An 18131-nucleotide genomic window follows, 5' to 3' on the forward strand; every position below is an offset into this window, starting at 1 on the left:
TAGCAGGTTAGGAAATCATTTTAGCTAAGCCTATTCTTAAACTTAACCTAATTATCCTAACCTGCTACATTAATTATCCTAACCTGCTGCATAAGTTTTCCTAACCTGTTACGAACAAGTTACTTCCGGCCGTAGCTGTGTATCACCTAGTCAATACCGTCTACAGTGGTTTGATTCATGTTCGTGTATTTGTAAAAAAGAAAATAAGTGTGAGTGATTTTGTTGTCTTCTAAATAGTCTCAGGATAAACGATCCATTCATGTCGTTTAGGATCAAGGCACGCCCTTCTTGGTACTCGGCGAGTCATGATTGGTTTAGACTGAGGTCCCAGTGTGATTGGGCGGTATCCTGCCAGCTGCGTCTCAACCAAAAAGAGGCAGTAAAATGCTCCCAGAACCCCTGCATCAGCACCGGTCAGGAAACTACCGTAGATCATAACATGGCTGGTCAATGAATGGCATGGTTGAAGAACTAAACCGGTGAACGACCGTGTAGTTGCATTACTGTGCTGAGGACGCTCCCAGTCTATTGCCTGCAAACTGCTGGTAGGATTCAGCGCAGCATCATTCTTCAGAAGCAGAAAATCTTTGTTGAAGCTAGGTGGCTAACATTAGCTATCCAGCTAGCTAAAAACCCCTTAAAAAGTGCATTAGTTAGCAGCTAGCTAGTTAGCATAGTACATTTTCTATCCTGCAATGTACAGTAGGCAGCATCTCATATTACTTGCACTGATCTGATGGGATTGAGGGTTATCAGATGTGACTGCGAACGGGACCTTGGCTAACGTTAACTAGCTAGAATGATGATGATCCTCTGGACCACAGCCTAGATGGCTCAGTCAGGACAACAACGTTAGTGAGCTCCGTACCTAGCTAAGAATTTAACTAGCTAGCTATGTTTTTGCTAAGCAGCAGAAGCGATGTAAAATAATCATCATTAATTAGGCTTATCCTTATTAACAGGATCCATCTAGATTTGGATTTGGCAATACATAGCTATGATTAGAGATAAAGATACAGGAAGTGGCACTGCATTGTTTACTAAAAAAGTATATAACTCATCCTCCTTTCTTTTCACACACTTTATTTAATCCTGCTGCCCGTCATTGTACACAGCAGTTCTCAAAGTATGATAAATGACTAGGTTGATTGAAAGACACAGTAACAAATCGTGACATAACCACTGTGATGAAGAAATATCGGACTGTGTATCAGTAGTTAGGGTCAACTACTTTGTACTGAATCTCCTCTGTCCTCCGTGGCTGAGTGGTAGGTAGTCCAAGCCATGTTGTGGCCCCTGCTCCCTGCCCTGGTGCTCTTTTCTGTGTTGTCTGTGGTTCAAGTACAGACTGCACCATGCCAGACCTGCCGCAAGCTCACTGACAGCTTCATCAAGGTAGAAGTTGTCTGTCTGTATGTCTCTGTCTGTATGTCTCTCTCTTCCTGTACTCCCTCTTTGTTAGTTTGTCGGTCATATTGTGCGTTTTTTGTATCTGTTGGTATCTCTTTTGCTTATTACTCATGTCTCTGTCAGTAGCTGCTATTTTACTCTCCTTGTTGTTATGTTTTTGTCTTCACCTGATGGTCTTTGTTTTTCCCAGGGACTGGATAAAACATCCAATAAGAATTTTGGGGGTGGCAACACTGCTTGGGAGGAGGAAAATCTGGCTAAATATGCTCGCAGGTACTATTGGCCCCACTATGCCTATGTTTCTAGAGTCTCTACAAATAAGCAGTCTTTAGGACCTACAGTCTAACATCTGTTTTTACGCAGAGGCAAGTCCACTAGGCCTACTAATCTCTGACAAGCCTAACCATGTAGTTGAAGGGACAATGCACCATTATTGTCGCTATAAAGGCTTGAATTTGATGCCTCTGATCTGAATCTGTTGTCCTTCTGATTAAGCCAAGGCAGACAAGACAAGAGCTTAGTACCCCCTATGTTCTTACACAGTATGATAGCCTCTCAAAATTTTGTGTGTGTGTGAGTGAGATACTCCTTGAGTGCATAATGGAGGATATAAGGGTCTAGTATTTGTTTTACCTGTGCTATGTCCGCTAGTGAAGTGTACTATATTACTCACCCCCCCCCCCCCCCCCCCCCATCCTCGTTCTCAGTGAAACCAGGTTGCTGGAGATAGTGGAGGCAGCGTGTGAGAAATCTGACTTTGACTGTAACAAACTGCTGGAGCAGATAGAGGACCAAGTGGAGACATGGTGGTTCCACCGGTATGTATGCCACAGCGTGTCTGTTTTGTATCTGACTGTAAATGCGTTAAATGCAGTACCAGTCACACTTAATCATTCAAGGGTTTTTCTTTAATTTTACTATTCTACATTGTAGAATAATAGTGAAGACATCAACTATGAAATAACACATGGAATCATGTAGTAACCAAAAGAGTGTTAACCTCTCTAGGGGAGGTGGGACGAAATCGTCCCACACTATTCAACAGCCAGTGACAAATCAGAGCGCCAAATTTAAAACCACAAAATGTCATAATTCAAAGTTCTCAAACATAGGACTATTTTACACTGTTTTATAGATACACTTCTCCTGAATCGAACCACGTTGTCCGATTTCCAAAAGGCTTTACAGCGAAAACAAAACATTAGATTGTTAGGAGAGTACATAGACACAAAAAACCACACAGCCATTTCCAAGCAACTAGCATGCATCACAAATACCCAAAACACAGCTAAATGCAGCACTAACCTTCATCAGATGACACTCCTAGGACATTATGTTATACAATACATGCATGTTTTGTTCAATCAAGTTCATATTTATATCAAAAACCAGCTTTTTACATTAGCATGTGATGTTCAGAACTAGCATACCCACCGAAAACTTCCGGTGAATTTACTAAATTACTCACGATAAACGTTGACAAAATACATAACAATTATTTTAAGAATTATAGATACATAACTCCTTTATGCAATCGCTATGTCTGTTTTAAAATAGCTTTTCGGCGAAAGCACATTTTGCATTATTCTGAGTACATAGCTCGGCCATCACGGCTAGCTAATTTGACACCCACCAAGTTTGGTACAACCTAAACTCAGAATTACTATTAGAAAAATTGGATTACCTTTGCTGTTCTTCGTCAGAATGCACTCCCAGGACTTCTACTTCAACAACAAATGTTGTTTTGGTTCCAAATAATCCATAGTTATATTCAAATAGCTCCGTTTTGTTTGTGTGTTCAGGTCACTATCCGAAGGGTGACGCACGAGCGCATTTCGTGACAAAAAATGTCTAAATATTCCATTACCGTACTTAGAAGCATGTCAAACGCTGTTTAAAATCAATTTTTATGAGATTTTTCTCGTAAAATAGCGATAATATTCCAACCGAGCAATGTTGTATTCATTCAAAGGCTGAAAGAAAAAAATGGAGGAGTCTCGTGAATGCACATCTGTGTCACTGTCCCCAGGCTGACCACTAACAAATTCTGCTGCTGTTCTTTGCCCAGAGACAGCAGACACCCCATTCCACTTTCTGGCGGCCTTAGAAAATGCCACGTTACAGCACAGATGCTGTATTTTCGATAGAGATGCAACAGAAGGACAACAAATTGTCAGACAGGGCACTTCCTGTATGGAATCTTCTCAGGTTTTGGCCTGCCATATGAGTTCTGTTATACTCAGACACCATTCAAACAGTTTTAGAAACTTTAGTGTTTTCTATCCAAATCTACTAATTATATGCATATTCTAGTTTCTGGGCAGGAGTAGTAACCAGATTAAATCGGGTACGTTTTTTTATCCGACCGTGAAAATACTGCCCCCTATCCCAAAGAAGTTAAACAAATCAAAATATATTTTAGATTCTTCAAAGTAGCCACCCTTTACCTTGATGACCGCTTTGCACACTCTTGGCATTCTCTCAACCAGCTTCACTTGGAATGCTTTTCCAACAGTCTTGAAGGAGTTCCAACATATGCTGAGTACTTGTTGGCTGCTTTTCCTTCACTCTGCAGTCCTACTCATCCCAAACCATCTCAATTGGGTTGAGGTCAGGTGATTGCAGAGGCCAGGTCATCTGATGCAGTATTTATATCACTCTGCTTCTTGGTCAAATAGCCCTTACACAGCCTGGAGGTGTGTTGGGTCATTGTCCTGTTGAAAAACAAATGATAGTCCCAATAAATGCAAACCAGATGGGATGGTGTATCGCTGTACAATGATTCACAGTCTCCTCTGAACAGTTGATGCTGAGATGTGTCTGTTACTTGAACTCTGTGAAGCATTTATTTGGGCTGCAATCTGAGATGCAGTTAACTCTAATGAACTTATCCTCTGCTGCAGAGGATAACTCCGTGTCTTCCTTTCCTGTGGCGGTCCTCATGAGAGACAGTTTCATCACAGCGATTGATGGTTTTTGCAACTTCACTTGAAGAAACCTTTCAAAGTTCTTGAAATTTTCCATATTGACAGACCTTCATGTCTTAAAGTAATGATGGACTGTCGTTTCTCTTTGCTTATTTGAGCTGTTCTTGCCATAATATGGACTTGGTCTTTTACCAAATAGGGCTATCTTCTGTATACCACCCCTACTGATTGGCTCAAACGCATTAAGAGGGAAAGAAATTCCACAAATTAACTTTTAACAGGGCAAACCTGTTATTTGAAATGCATGAAGCTGGTTGAGAGAATGCCAAGAGTGTGCAAATCTGTCATCAAGGTAAAGGGTGGCTACTTTGAAGAATCTCAATTTTGATTTGTTTAACACTTTTTTTTGGATACTTCATAGTTTTTAAATGTCTTCACTATTATTCTACAATGTAGTAATTTTTACTATTTATGAAAAACCCTTGAGTGAGTGTGTCCAAACTTTTGACTGGTACTGTACATACACTCCCCTCCATATGCATTTGGACAGTGAAGGAACATTGTTATTTGGCTCTATACTCCAGTTTCTTTTTATTTGAGATCAAATAATTTCACCTTTTATTTGAGGGCATTTTCATATCTGTTTTATAAATCAAAGCACTTTATGTATCTAGTCCCCACATTTGGACAAATTCACTTATGGCGTATTAAAGTAGTTAAAAGTTTAGGATTTGGTCCCATATTCCTTGCACTCAAAGACTATAACAAGCTTGTTGGATGGAGTTGCAGTTTGTTTTGGTTGTTTCGGATTATATTTAGCCTAATAGGAACTGAATGGTGAACAATACATCTATTGTGTCATTTTGGAGTCACTTTTATTGTTGTTTTTATTTTTACTTCTACATTCATGTGGATGCTACCATGATTATGGATAATCATAAATGAATTGTGAAAATGATGAGTGAGAAAGTTAGATGCTCAAAGATCATACCCCCTCAAAATGCTAACCTTCCGTTATTGGTAATAGTGAGAAGTTAGCATGTTTCTCACATCATTATTCAGGATTTTTCTTAGTCTTGGCATTATCATGATTAGTTTAGAAGTGTTCAGAAACATTTTATTTACTCACTTAGAAAGAAATTACTCCAGTTATTTACCATTCAGTTCCTATTGGGCAAAACAACCCATAACACAACCAAAACAAACTTCAAATGCATCCAACAAGTTTGTTATCACAAACTTGATGTAGTCATTGTGTGCTATGAATATGGGACCAAATACTAAACTTTTGACTACTTTAATACAATATAAGAGAATTTGTCCAAATACGTATGACTAAATACACAAAGTGCTATCATGTCTAAATGGTAAAACAGATATGTATTAAAATATCTTCAATTAAAGGGTGACATCTGTAATGTCATCTCATGAAACATTTGATCTCAAATCCAAAATGCTGGTGTATAGTCAGATTTTAAATTGTAGCTTCACTGTCCAAATATCTATGGAGGAGAGTGTATACAGTGCCGTGAAAAAGTATTGCAAAGACCCAAACGGCGTTTCATGCTTTCTACTTTTGAATGCAAGAGTGGGCCAAAATTCCTCCACAGCGATTTGAGAGACTGATCGACAGCTACATGAAGCATTTGTTTGCAGTCATTGCAGCTAAAGGTAACAAAACCAGTTATTGCGTGTAAGTGGGCAATTACTTTTTCACACAGGGGAATTGGGTGTTGCATAACTTTGTTCATTAAATAAATCAAATAAGTATCACTTTTTTTTGTTATTTGTAAACTCCGGTTCCCTTTATCTAATAATAGGTTTTGGTTGAAGATTTGATATTATCAAAAATATGCAAAAATAGAGAAAATCAGAAACGGGGCAAATACTTTTTCACAGCACTGTAACTGTTCTGTGTCAATGTACGTACACACTTAAGCAGTATGTTATTTGTGTGTGTGCTTGTCCTTCCTCTCATCACTGATCTTGTCACTGTCTCTCTGTGTGTGTAGGCAGCAAGAGGCTCCAGACCTATTTGAGTGGTTGTGTATAGAAGAGCTCCCGCTCTGCTGTCCCCCGGGACGTTTTGGACCAGACTGCAAAGGTACTGAACACACACACACACACACACACACACACACACACACACACACACACACACACACACACACACACACACACACACACACAGTCACTGTATTAACCATGTGTGTTGTTGTTGTGCTGCAGAGTGTCTGTCTGGTCCTGGAGGGGTGTGTGGTGGTCTGGGCCGCTGTGAGGGAGAGGGCACGCGTCTGGGAGATGGAGAGTGCGTGTGTGACCCGGGGTACTTCGGTCAGCTGTGTCAGAGCTGTGCAGACGGCTATTACAGAGAGAAGAGCTCCAATCACAGCACACCAGCCTGCGCAGGTACCCATTCAGAAACAGTTTGCCTGTCTGATCATCAACCAGACAGCCTGGCTTATATATTATCAAGCAATCTCATGTAGAACGCTCACAAACCAATCATTTCTCCTCTGTGATGTCTGTAGCATGCTACCACTCTTGTAAAAAGTGCTCAGGGCCAGAGAACTACAAATGTCTGGAATGCAAACCTGGGTGGCTCTTCCATGACAACAAGTGTGTTGGTGAGTATTTGGCTTCTGTGTGTGTTTTTGTTAAAGCGTAATGTCGTCCGTTGGTTTTCGTACTGTGCCTGTGTTTAACTCCTGCTGTGTGTGTTGTTTCCAGACACTGATGAGTGTGGCACAGAGCTGGCTCGATGTTCCTCCAACACCTATTGCCACAACACAGATGGATCGTACGAGTGCAGAGGTACTGTTGGCTCTCCCTCTACTATCTGGTAGTAACAGAGTAATGACTAATCCTGTTTGTTGTTGGTAGACCTGTGTGCTGACCCAGTTCTCTGTCCTCTCTTCTCTGTGCCAGGCTGTGACCAGGCATGTGTGGGCTGCATGGGCAGTGGTCCAGCCCGCTGTAAGAAATGTGCTCGGGGATACAAGCTCAGAGGAGCCAAATGTCTCGGTGAGGGAACCCGGCAGTGTCTTCATTTACTGTCTGTCTGTGTGGCTCCCTTTACTATATGATTCGGCTCAGGTGCGCAACCTTCACTGGGGACGGGGTGGACATGTCCCCCCACATTCTGAAATTGCATTTTTGTCCCAGTTTTATCATTGGAATGTGATACAAAACGAGGCAACGGAGTGCTTTAGGAACATGCGGATGCCTCCGAGTGGTCGGGTAGGCTGTTTGGAGTGTTTATCCGACTGAATAAAATAAATAAAACAATTATGTCCCCCTCCCCCACTTCTAAAACCAAAGTTGCGTCCCTGATTCAGCCAATCAGATTAACCTTTTATTAAAGCAGTCTGACTTTCTCACCTATTTGTATTATACACTCTTGTCATGGGGGTCACTCTGTCCAGCTTTTCTTTCTCTCCCTCCTAGATGTGGATGAGTGTAGTGAGCGGGCGATAGCATGTCCAGGGCTGAATGAGGCGTGTTTCAATGACGAGGGGTCCTTCCGCTGTGAATGTGCTGACGGCTTCATTCGTAGAGACAGCATCTGTGTGGAGAACCAGCCGCTGAGTAAGTGACACACACATACACAAACACGTGATAGCTATGTCTGCATGACCTCCACCCCACAGCATTACAAACATGATATTTCTCTCTTCCTTGCGATCGCTCCATCAGGTGGTCCAGAGAAGGGTCTGTTTGATGACATGACTGATGACGAGGTCCTGGTCCTGCAGCAGATGTTCTTTGGCGTGGTCATCTGTGCCCTAGCAACGCTCGCCGCCAAGGGCGACATGGTCTTTACCGCCATCTTCATCGGGGGCGTGGCCGCCATGGCCGGATACTGGCTGTCAGAGAAGGGCGACCGCATGCTGGACGGCTTCCTAAAGGGACGCTAGCCTATCAGGAGCTAGGGATACAGGAAAGAACTCTTGAATGCAAGCCAATGAGGGCGACAAAGACTGAGGGGTGGGACGGCTACAGGAATGCTAGCCAATCAGGGATGTACTATACTACTTTGGCTTGGGATGATTGTGGGTCTTCTGAATTGTGAATCTTTAAGATGATAGAGGGAGATGAATAAGAGACCTTGGAGCTTAGTCAAATTAGAGCTCAATGGAGGAATGAATATAGAAGACCGGGTACTACTTGATCCAAGAACACTGAAAAGACACTAAGGACACTGGACTGTCTTTCTGCACTGATATGGGAGACCAAAACCCAAGCCTCTTGCCTCAACTCATGGGGTAGAAAAGGGAGGGAGTGCAGGTCGGATAAGACCACTACTGATTGTTACCAAGTTATTATGCATTTGTATCTTCTACTGGGCAAAAATATTGCTCCAAAATGATGTCTGTCCATTTCCACACATCCTAACCCAAACTTCTTAGCTACCCCTTTTCCCTCATCAGTATTCTACTGTTCATCATTTCACCTTATACTGAGGAACAGAGGTGTTTCCCTGGTAATGGAAGGTGATATGGGATGGTCAGTGGGGTGTTGAAGCACTAAAGACTGCTGCTATAGTGGACATGGGATACGTTTAGGAAAGGACAGATGTGTCCTGTTGCACCAGTGAAATTATGTCCAATGTTATAACACTATTTATAATCGCGTCCCTAGTATGACTGTTTTTGCACAAACTTATTCTTACTGTATGAATGCATGAGAAAGGTGATACTGTATGTATTTATTATCCTGATAGGCATGAAAGACTGAACTTTATAGAGCTGCTTGTTTCCCCCTTAAACTGTTCAACCAGGATACAAGGATCATCACTTCTGTGTCACCACCCCAAACCCTACTGCCTGAGCAGTGTGCATGAGAAAGCAAGAGAGTAAAAGGCAGCAGTCCTAGTGAAGATGTCACCCATTTTATTGGTTTGCAATAATTCATTTCTGAACATCTTTTTTTGCATCTGTTTGATATGTGTGTGTGATGAGCACCAAGTAAAATGGGGTACTGTATAGTCATGGCCAAAAGTTTGGGGAATGACACAAATATTATTTTTCACAAAGTCTGCTGCCTCAGTTTGTATGATGGCAATTTGCATATACTCCAGAATGTTATGAAGAGTGATCAGATGAATTGCAATTAATTGCAAAGTCCCTCTTTGCCATGCAAATGAACTGAATCCCAAAAAAACATTTCCACTGCATTTCAGCCCTGCCACAAAAGGACCAGCTGACATCATGTCAGTGATCCTCTTGTTAACACAGGTGTGAGTGTTGACAAGGCTGGAGATCACTCTGTCATGCTGATTGAGTTCGAATAACAGACTGGAAGCTTCAAAAGGAGGGTGGTGCTTGGAATCATTGTTCTTCCTCTGTCAACCATGGTTACCTGCAAGGAAACACATGCCGTCATCATTGCTTTGCACAAAAAGGGCTTCACAGGCAAGGATATTGCTGCCAGTAAGATTGCACCTAAATCAACCATTTATCGATCATCAAGAACTTCAAGGAGAGCGGTTCAATTGTTGTGAAGAAGGCTTCAGGGCGCCCAAGAAAGTCCAGCAAGCGCCAGGACCATCTCCTAAAGTTGATTTAGCTGCGGAATTGGGGCACCACCAGTACAGAGCTTGCTCAGGAATGGCAGCAGGCAGGTGTGAGTGCATCTGCACGCACAGTGAGGCGAAGACTTTTGGAGGATGGCCTGGTGTGAAGAAGGGCAGCAAAGAAGCCACTTCTCTTCAGGAAAAACATCAGGGACAGACTGATATTCTGCAAAAGGTACAGGGATCGGACTGCTGAGGACTCGGTTAAAGTCATTTTCTCTGATGAATCCCCTTTCCGATTGTTTAGGGCATTCGGAAAAAAGCTTGTCCGGAGAAGACAAGGTGAGCGCTACCATCAGTCCTGTGTCATGCCAACAGTAAAGCATCCTGAGACCATGTGTGGGGTTGCTTCTCAGCCAAGGGAGTGGGCTCACTCACAATTTTGCCTAAGAACACAGCCATGGATAAAGAATGGTACCAACACATCCTCCGAGAGCAACTTCTCCCAACCATCCAGGAACAGTTTGGTGATGAACAATGCCTTTTCCAGCATGATGGAGCACCTTGCCATAAGGCAAAAGTGATAACTAAGTGGCTCGGGGAACAAAACATCGATATTTTGGGTCCATGGCCAGGAAACTCCCCAGACCTTAATCCCAATGAGAACTTGTGGTCAATCCTCAAGAGGTGGGTGGACAAACAAAACCCCACAAATTCTGACAAACTCCAAGCATTGATTATGCAAGAATGTGCTGCCATCAGTCAGGATGTGGCCCATAAATTAATTGACAGCATGCCAGGGTGGATTGCAGAGGTCTTGAAAAAAAGGTCAACACTTTAAATATTGACTCTTTGCATCAACTTCATGTCATTGTTAATAAAAGCCTTTGACACTTATTACATGCTTGTAATTGTACTTCAGTATTCCATAGTAACATCTGACAAATATATCTAAAGCAAACTTTGGAAATTAATATTTGTTCCATTCTCAACTTTTGGCCACGACTCTACAATGCACAAGTGTATTTTATCAGAACTGTGTCAACATTTGCATCCACTCAATAATCCCAACACATTGTTCCACCCTCATCCTGGGTAGCTACTAAAGCTAGTGCGCTTAGAATTAAAACATTTATTCAAATGATATTTTTTCATTTTCAATAATCTAAAAAAAATGTTTTGTTAATCATGTCCTTAGGTTCCAGAACCAGTATGTGTGTGTTTATGTTAGGCCTAAGATTCCCAGCTGCACTTACTTGCATTATCACCATTAAATAAAAATTAAAAAAATTCCAGAGTGCTATTTTGTTTACAATATCCTTTCACCATTTTTATTTGACATGTTGAAATGAACTAAAAGCAATTTAATTTGAACTGCTGCTGCTCATTGCTGAAGACCTTACTAAAACACTGCTGTTGCATGTAGATGATAGATGAAAGCCATTCAAGGAAACAGACCGCTGCGCCACTCAGGAGCTACTATCTAAGGCACTGCATCTCAGTGCTAGAGGCATCACTACAGACCCTGGTTCGATTCTGGCCTGTATCACAACCGGCCGTGATTGGGAGTCCCATAGGGTGGCGCACAATTGGCCCAGCGTCGTTAGGCTTTGGCTGGGGTAGGCCGTCTATTGTAAATAAGAATTTGTTCGTAACTGACTTGCCTAATTAAATAAGCCTAACCCTAAAAATAGTGAAGTCCCCTATAAAGCTAGCTATGGAAAAATAGAAAATGTGTGAACATTTGTGAGCAGAGGTGTGTGCTTCTATTTCAGTGTGCCGCTCCAATTAATGGGGTTGTGGCGTAGCATTTCTCTCTCCATCAGGGCCTCCTGAGAGCGAATCAGTGCCCTGTCCCTCCAGCTCTGCTCCATCAGCTACACCAGACACACAAAAGAGAAGAGTATGAGTAAAATAAATATCACATTAGGACGAAGTCAGTGGAGGCTGCTGAGGGGAGGACAGCACGTAATAACGGCCGGAACAAAGCAAATTAAATACCATGGAAACCATGTGTTGGATACCATTCCGCTCCAGCCATTAGTACGTAGTGTGTTACAGGGTTCCCCAACTGGCGGTCCTCGGGTTGTTTTATTTGGCCCCCCAAGTATATTGATAGACATAGACTGTAAAAACACCAGGAAATCAGCTCCAAGTGATTTTAATATAAGAAATCTGTTCAAGTATTCCCACACATAAGAGACATGTGGATCGTATACAAATATAAGCAAGGTTTGAAATAATTGTTTTAGTCAAACATCTGTTTGGGCTTCTTGCGGTCAATATGCAGTCTACAACGTATTTGTAATTATGTTTATATTTTACATTTTAGTTGACACGCTTACCCAGAGCGACTTACATGAGCAATTAGGGTTAAGTGCCTTGCTCAAGGTCACATTTACAGATTTTTACCTAGTCGGCTCTGGGATTCAAACCAGTAACCTTTGAATTACTGGCCCAATACTCTTAACTGCTAGGCTACCTGCCGACCCTGCCTGTTCCGACCATCCGCTAGTTGATGATCCCTGGTGTATTACCTTCTTGTTCTCATCTCTGTAGTGGCTCATCGCTCTGCTGTGCTGGATCCTCTGCTGTTTCTCACTGGACAGAGCCAAGCGATCCGCTTCCTGTAAAAACTCAGCCTCCTCTGCCTTACTGGTCAACTTCAGCATCAGCCCCGCCCTCTTCTCCTCCATCTGCCTCTTCAGATGCTGACGTACCTCCGATCTGGAAAATCGAGAGATTTATAAACAATATGACAGAAGCCAGAATCCCACCTAGATATGGGAGGGAAATGGATAATTCAGACGAGGATGCTTTTACCTGTACTCCTCTCTTTCAGTGCAGGATCCGTAGAATGGCTTCCGCCACACCTGGTGATACCTACCAAAGCCCCAGAGAAAAAAAGATTAATTGGCAAAAATTGGACATGTCATATTATTGGATATTATGTAGTTTTCTCCAAAGTGTCACAAAACGCAGAAACAGACTGGCAGCAGGGTTTATGTTTTACTACTGGAGTCACCTATAATGCTCCTTTCTCTGCATAACCAGTGCCCTCTGGTGGTTGTGGTGATGCACAGCAGGGGTCTCCAGGCTGACAGTCCGTCTATGGGCCAGAGGAGGATGGAGGGGGTCCAGTCTGGGGACAGACTGCCGACCAGATAGGAAGTTCACACGAAGGCAGGCAAAAATATTTATAACACTTGAATTTGCTTTATCTTAGAGTCAATGTACACCTGGCTGACTGGCAGTGCTGCCGAGGCAGGTGAGATGATGGGCAAGGTCAGGGGAGTGACCATAAGGTAGCGACTTTGGCGGACAGGTGTGGATCGAGGAATAGACAGAGTTGTGGAATTCAAGCGAACAGCAGCTGTGGTAATGAAAAGAAGAATGCACAGTATAAACACTGAACGGTTTAAATAATCCAACATGCAGTTCAAACTGATAGAAAACCATTCATTTAAAACTATTTAAAACGTCAAAGCTGTTTTCAAAGTTTTCTTACGAAGTTTCATTCCGTAGACTGGGCTGTGTCTTGTGTTTCCCCAGCAGTGGAGTCCGGTCCTTGTGCATTGAAAAACTTCTAAAGGGTCTGTCTTAACTTTTACACTAAGCTCTCTTCTTACTACTGTCACTGTCAAAACAGTAAAGTTATTTTTCATAACAGTAAAGTTGAATTAATTACATGCGAACTACTTCCTTTTCAAATATTTACTTTAATGACTATGAAGACTTGGATTCAAATAGAAATAGTACAAACAAATGCACTCACTTGGGTGTGTTGCGGTGGCAACTGTTGACCTGGGAATCAGGTTACTCGTGTGCAGACAGAGAATAAATCTGGAGCCTAACGTAGCTAAATGCACTGGTGCTCTCCTAAAGAAATGTATTAGCATGTGAAATAGGGCTGGGTGAGCTATTGTCAGAGCATGGCTACACAGCTAGACAGATGGAGACGATTCAATACACGCAAGGAAGGAACACCAATCTCCAATAGACAAAGGGGACACGGTTTATCTGTTGCTTTTCCAGAGGCACAACATCAAAGTTAAATTCAATGTAAATGAGTCATTAGGCTTTTAAAACATGAAACAATTTCTTTAATACAATCATGTTGACTAACAATTGTTGTCCAAGAGAGATACCGATATGTCAGGTTATAAGCCTAATGATTTAAGAACTAGAACATTCTTCCACTGATAAAACATGTTGTGACATTGCAGTTCCTCATGGTTCAGATTCCCAACCTCTCGTGGTTCTCCCACAGCCAAGCATGGTACTTGTTCAGCATGTGGTCCTGGGGTTCAACCTATGTAAATACACACACACACAAGGGCAATATCTCTAGTTGACTATATCTGGATCTATTATTTAAATGTTGGTGTAACAATAGTTGTCATTTTTGCTAAAGGGAAAATACACTATAAACTGTATGTAACAACCTACTATGGGGTCTGTGACTCACTCACCTGTCTCCACTCCTCTACACAGAAGATCCTGTAGGAGTCATTGCCGTACTTCCCAATCCCATGCAGCTCTATAGGGTAGCGCCACTGCTTGGTCAGGTATTCATCTGCATAAGAGATGCATAACATAACATCTGCATAACATACCCATTATTTCTCAGGTGCTGGCAAAAACAAACACACCTCTAACACTTGGAGGATTGGATAACCCAGTCGTCATCCTCGATTCAACTAAAACTAAAATCTCACTTTCTAGGAGGGAAATCAGTGGATCATCTCTTGGATCTACAGGTGGAGATGGGAACAGTGACTGACCAGAGAACCTGATGATGATTTTGGCTCGCAGTTCATACAGGCCCAAAGACCTCAGCAGCACAGACAGGGGCTTCCACTCTGCCCCCCTGGTCTCCTCCGCTGATGGGTAAAGCTTAAAGAACTGCCACAACACCGGGATGGCCATTTTACCTGAAAAATAAGACCGAACAGAGACTGTGTGAGATCATTCCAATGCTTTTATTGTAGATGTGTGTGTGTTTGTGTGTCTCACCGCTGGTCTTGTTGAGAAACACGGTGGCTACCAGGAGCTTCCAGGGGTCGTGGAAAAGGGTCTCCTGCACCAGGTGGAAGGGGGAGCGAGGAGGGGTCCACTTCCTGAAGGCTTTCCTCCTAGGGGGGCTCAGACCTGTGTGTGGACATAAGGGGTTTTGGACATAAATCAACAATTTTTTTATTTGACTTACATTTTTCTCCAAGAATGGCAAGTTCTGTTAAGTTCTACCATTTATGAAATGATTACCATCTCTCAATGACTTCCGGCTGAAATAAGGACTGGTCTTCCGTTTCTCTCCTAACAGTTCTGGGCAGAACAGGAACAACAGGCACCACTACACACATTAAACATGTTATTCTCTTGGGTCAGTACACAGTAACCATGGAGGTCCAAGAAGATGATTACGTTTTTCTCTATCTAGGCATCACAGTCAATGCACATTATGCATCATAACTCAGTTAGCACAATGCACAGTAGAGGAAATTGATACATACTGCTCTGGGAATCTTTCAGTGGTGTACAGCACCCTTCAGTGGTCTGGGGAGATGGCAGCTCTTCGTCATGCACCTCGGCCTCTATATTCTCCACTCCCTCAGTCTCCCCCACTCCCACACCCTCAGACTTCCCCTCGCTCTCAGAAGCAGACTGCACCCTAAGGACTGGGACAAGTAACAGTGACACAGGAGGCTGTTCTCCTCGACCAATGTGAGCATCTTGTAGATCAGTGGGCGGGGCTAGCCTGAGCAGCTTTTCTCTCAGCAGCCCCGGCCTCCTCTGGAGGCTCTTCTCCAGTATGACATCGTCAACGACCGCCACGACCTTCAGACGCCTCTCAGTCTCATCATCCTCACCCCTTCTCACAGAGGCTTGCATGTTTGTCTCTTTGATGTCTTCATTTGTGTCTGATGGGTGGCCCGTTTCTGTGCCTCTCCCAGCTGCCGGTCTGTGATTCCCCCTTGCCAAGGGAGGCATGTCAGGCCTCTGAAGAGTTGATATCGTTCTCTTGTCTCTGGGTCTGGTCCTCTGCTTGCAGGATTTTGCGGAAGAGGCTATTTTTGTGTTATTTGGAGGCAGGCTTAATATTCTACCCTCTTCCATATTCTCCTCTGTGTTCTGCCTGTCTTCTTTGATATTGGCCTCTGAGGCATGACATGTGTGTTCCTGATTAACTTTCCTCTGTCTCTCCTGGCTTGGCAGTGGAGTCACAGCTACACTGCCACTCTTGACTTTGGTGAAGTCAAAGTCATCTATCTGTAGATCCCCTCCTGCATCTTTGAGAAGGAAGGCTTGAAGAGACGCCCTGGACCGGAACCTCTGTCCCTGGGGACTACAGAGGCAGACATATCAGTTACTTCATGTAGAATCATTGCTCATAGGATATCTGCAATGCACTTAGCCCCTAGCCCTGACAGTAAGATACACACACTTCTGGGATGTCTACATGCAATGAGAGAATGAGAGTAACTAGTGAAGAAGCAAAAATCAGAATCACCTTGTTATATAGATGTCCATTTTGCCTGCAGTCTTCCCACTTTTCCTCTGCCTCACCACTCTCACCCAGCCCAGCGGCATACTAGAAGGCTGGCACGACTCCTCATCCTGTCTGGTCCGCTGTCTCTTTACTGCATTGGGATCAGCCTCTTTGTTAACTATCATATATGAACCTGGAACAGCCATAGTGTCTGTGTCAGAATTAGGATTAAAATGTGTGTCAGTGATGGGGTTCTCTGTGTTGAGGTTATTGTTTTTGAGCCTGGTTGTGACTGTGTTGTTGTCAGTAGGGGAAGCACAGGTTGTATCAACAGTAGGCTCAGTTTTAGCCTGATACATATGATAATCCAGTGATAGCATATTGTCCACACTCTGGAGCGCAGAGGATGTCTGTCTCAGACAGGTGTCACAAGCTGGGTTTCATGAGGCTGAGATCCTGCTCCGGTCCTCTTATCTGCTAACATCTTCCTAAGACATCAGGAGCTCTATACCTTGCTGCGACAAACAACAAGATGGATCAGAATAGTCAACTCAACCTGTCTATCATATCATATTTAAAAAAATGTTCACAACAAAATCTTATTTATATGGAAGAGTATGGTTTGGGCAAATAGGTGACTATTAGCTAGCTAGCTCCTAGTTAGCTAGCTAAGTAGCTAAACAATTGCAGATTGGTTTACCTTCTTGATAGTCGATTCAACTGTGCTTGTTTGCGTACCTCGTGATCACGTGCTGTTCTGGATGAATAGTTCATCTCTGTTAGCATATTACTTGAAGATCGGAATTGAATAAAATTGTCGGAGACGTAACATCAACCTCTTTGGATAAATTGTATTTGCCGCTGGGCTGTGAAGTGTGTGAACTAGCTTGTGAGCGATTCTGCTTGACTCACACATGCCATGCGCAGAACGCAGCACAAGAGACAGGAAACAGAGGACGGAGTCTGCGCACAAGCGAACAGATCCTGTAAACAGCCCTCCACGACAACAACCTGTTGAACATCAACTGCGCAAACGGAGAGGAAATCTGACAAAATAGGCATAATTGTGAGTGCGGTTGAGAGTTTTTTTTGGGACATCAGAAGTCCAATGTATTTCCTGTAGACAGCCAGTAGGTGTCAATGTTTGACCAGGCGAGCTCTGACAGGGACTGGTGGAAGTGGATGCCGTTCTGTGAGGAAGAGGATGAGGCAGTGGATGTGGACAGCAGCATGCCAGAGCCCCTGTGCCTGCTTACCGACGCCCCCTACAGCCAGAGCAGGCAGAGCTGCAGCAGCAGGGTAGAGCGCCTGGGGCTGGGCTAGGCAACTGGAGAAAGAGAGGCAGGCAGGGAGAGGAGGAGAGCCCCTGCTGCAGGGAGTGCTCTCTGATTATTAAGACCACTGCATGCATGAAGGAAGGGAGGTAACATCAAAACTCAGGGAAAGACTCATTGTGGCGTGTCTCTCTCAGAGATGAGCACAATGACCGGCTGAAAGAAATTATGTGGAAATTATAATGGATCTATATACACTGCTCAAAAAAATAAAGGGAACACTTAAACAACACAATGTAACTCCAAGTCAATCACACTTCTGTGAAATCAAACTTTCCACTTAGGAAGCAACACTGATTGACAATAAATTTCACATGCTGTTGTGCAAATGGAATAGACAACAGGTGGAAATTATAGGCAATTAGCAAGACACTCCCAATAAAGGAGTGGTTCTGCAGGTGGGGACCACAGACCACTTCTCATTTCCTATGCTTCCTGGCTGATGTTTTGGTCAC

The 18131-nt window shown here is 43.2% G+C and overlaps 2 protein-coding genes across 5 annotated transcripts; one reads left to right on the forward strand and one right to left on the reverse strand.

The window, feature by feature from the left end:
• Positions 1 to 359: 359 nt before the first annotated feature.
• Positions 360 to 10749, forward strand: LOC106571877 (protein disulfide isomerase CRELD1). Of its 2 annotated transcripts, XM_014145398.3 has the most exons (11): positions 360 to 545; positions 1273 to 1395; positions 1601 to 1683; positions 2118 to 2228; positions 6350 to 6441; positions 6567 to 6746; positions 6869 to 6964; positions 7068 to 7151; positions 7266 to 7361; positions 7785 to 7925; positions 8034 to 10749. In XM_014145398.3, exons 2-11 carry the CDS (start codon positions 1285 to 1287, stop codon positions 8252 to 8254), a joined length of 1215 nt encoding a protein of 404 aa, XP_014000873.1. In that variant the 5' UTR covers positions 360 to 545; positions 1273 to 1284; the 3' UTR covers positions 8255 to 10749. The 2 variants fall into 2 exon arrangements, with proteins under 2 accessions (XP_014000873.1, XP_045551860.1); XM_045695904.2 differs by having other exon boundaries at positions 360 to 1395.
• Positions 9213 to 17282, reverse strand: mbd4 (methyl-CpG binding domain protein 4). 3 transcript variants are annotated; one of them, XM_014145396.3, is made up of 15 exons: positions 17081 to 17282; positions 16364 to 16857; positions 15366 to 16198; positions 15118 to 15177; positions 14869 to 15003; positions 14637 to 14786; positions 14325 to 14428; positions 14103 to 14164; positions 13628 to 13731; positions 13361 to 13489; positions 13092 to 13225; positions 12878 to 13005; positions 12676 to 12735; positions 12390 to 12579; positions 9213 to 11729 (listed from the first exon to the last, which is right to left on the reverse strand). In XM_014145396.3, exons 2-15 carry the CDS (start codon positions 16720 to 16722, stop codon positions 11619 to 11621), a joined length of 2559 nt encoding a protein of 852 aa, XP_014000871.1. In that variant the 5' UTR covers positions 16723 to 16857; positions 17081 to 17282; the 3' UTR covers positions 9213 to 11618. The 3 variants fall into 3 exon arrangements, with proteins under 3 accessions (XP_014000871.1, XP_014000870.1, XP_014000869.1); XM_014145395.3 differs by having other exon boundaries at positions 16364 to 16853; positions 17043 to 17282; XM_014145394.3 differs by having other exon boundaries at positions 17043 to 17279.
• Between the last annotated feature and the right edge of the window lie 849 nt (positions 17283 to 18131).

Source organism: Salmo salar, chromosome 15, assembly GCF_965601325.2.
Source record: "Salmo salar chromosome 15, fSalSal1, whole genome shotgun sequence".
Classification (NCBI taxonomy): domain Eukaryota; kingdom Metazoa; phylum Chordata; class Actinopteri; order Salmoniformes; family Salmonidae; genus Salmo; species Salmo salar.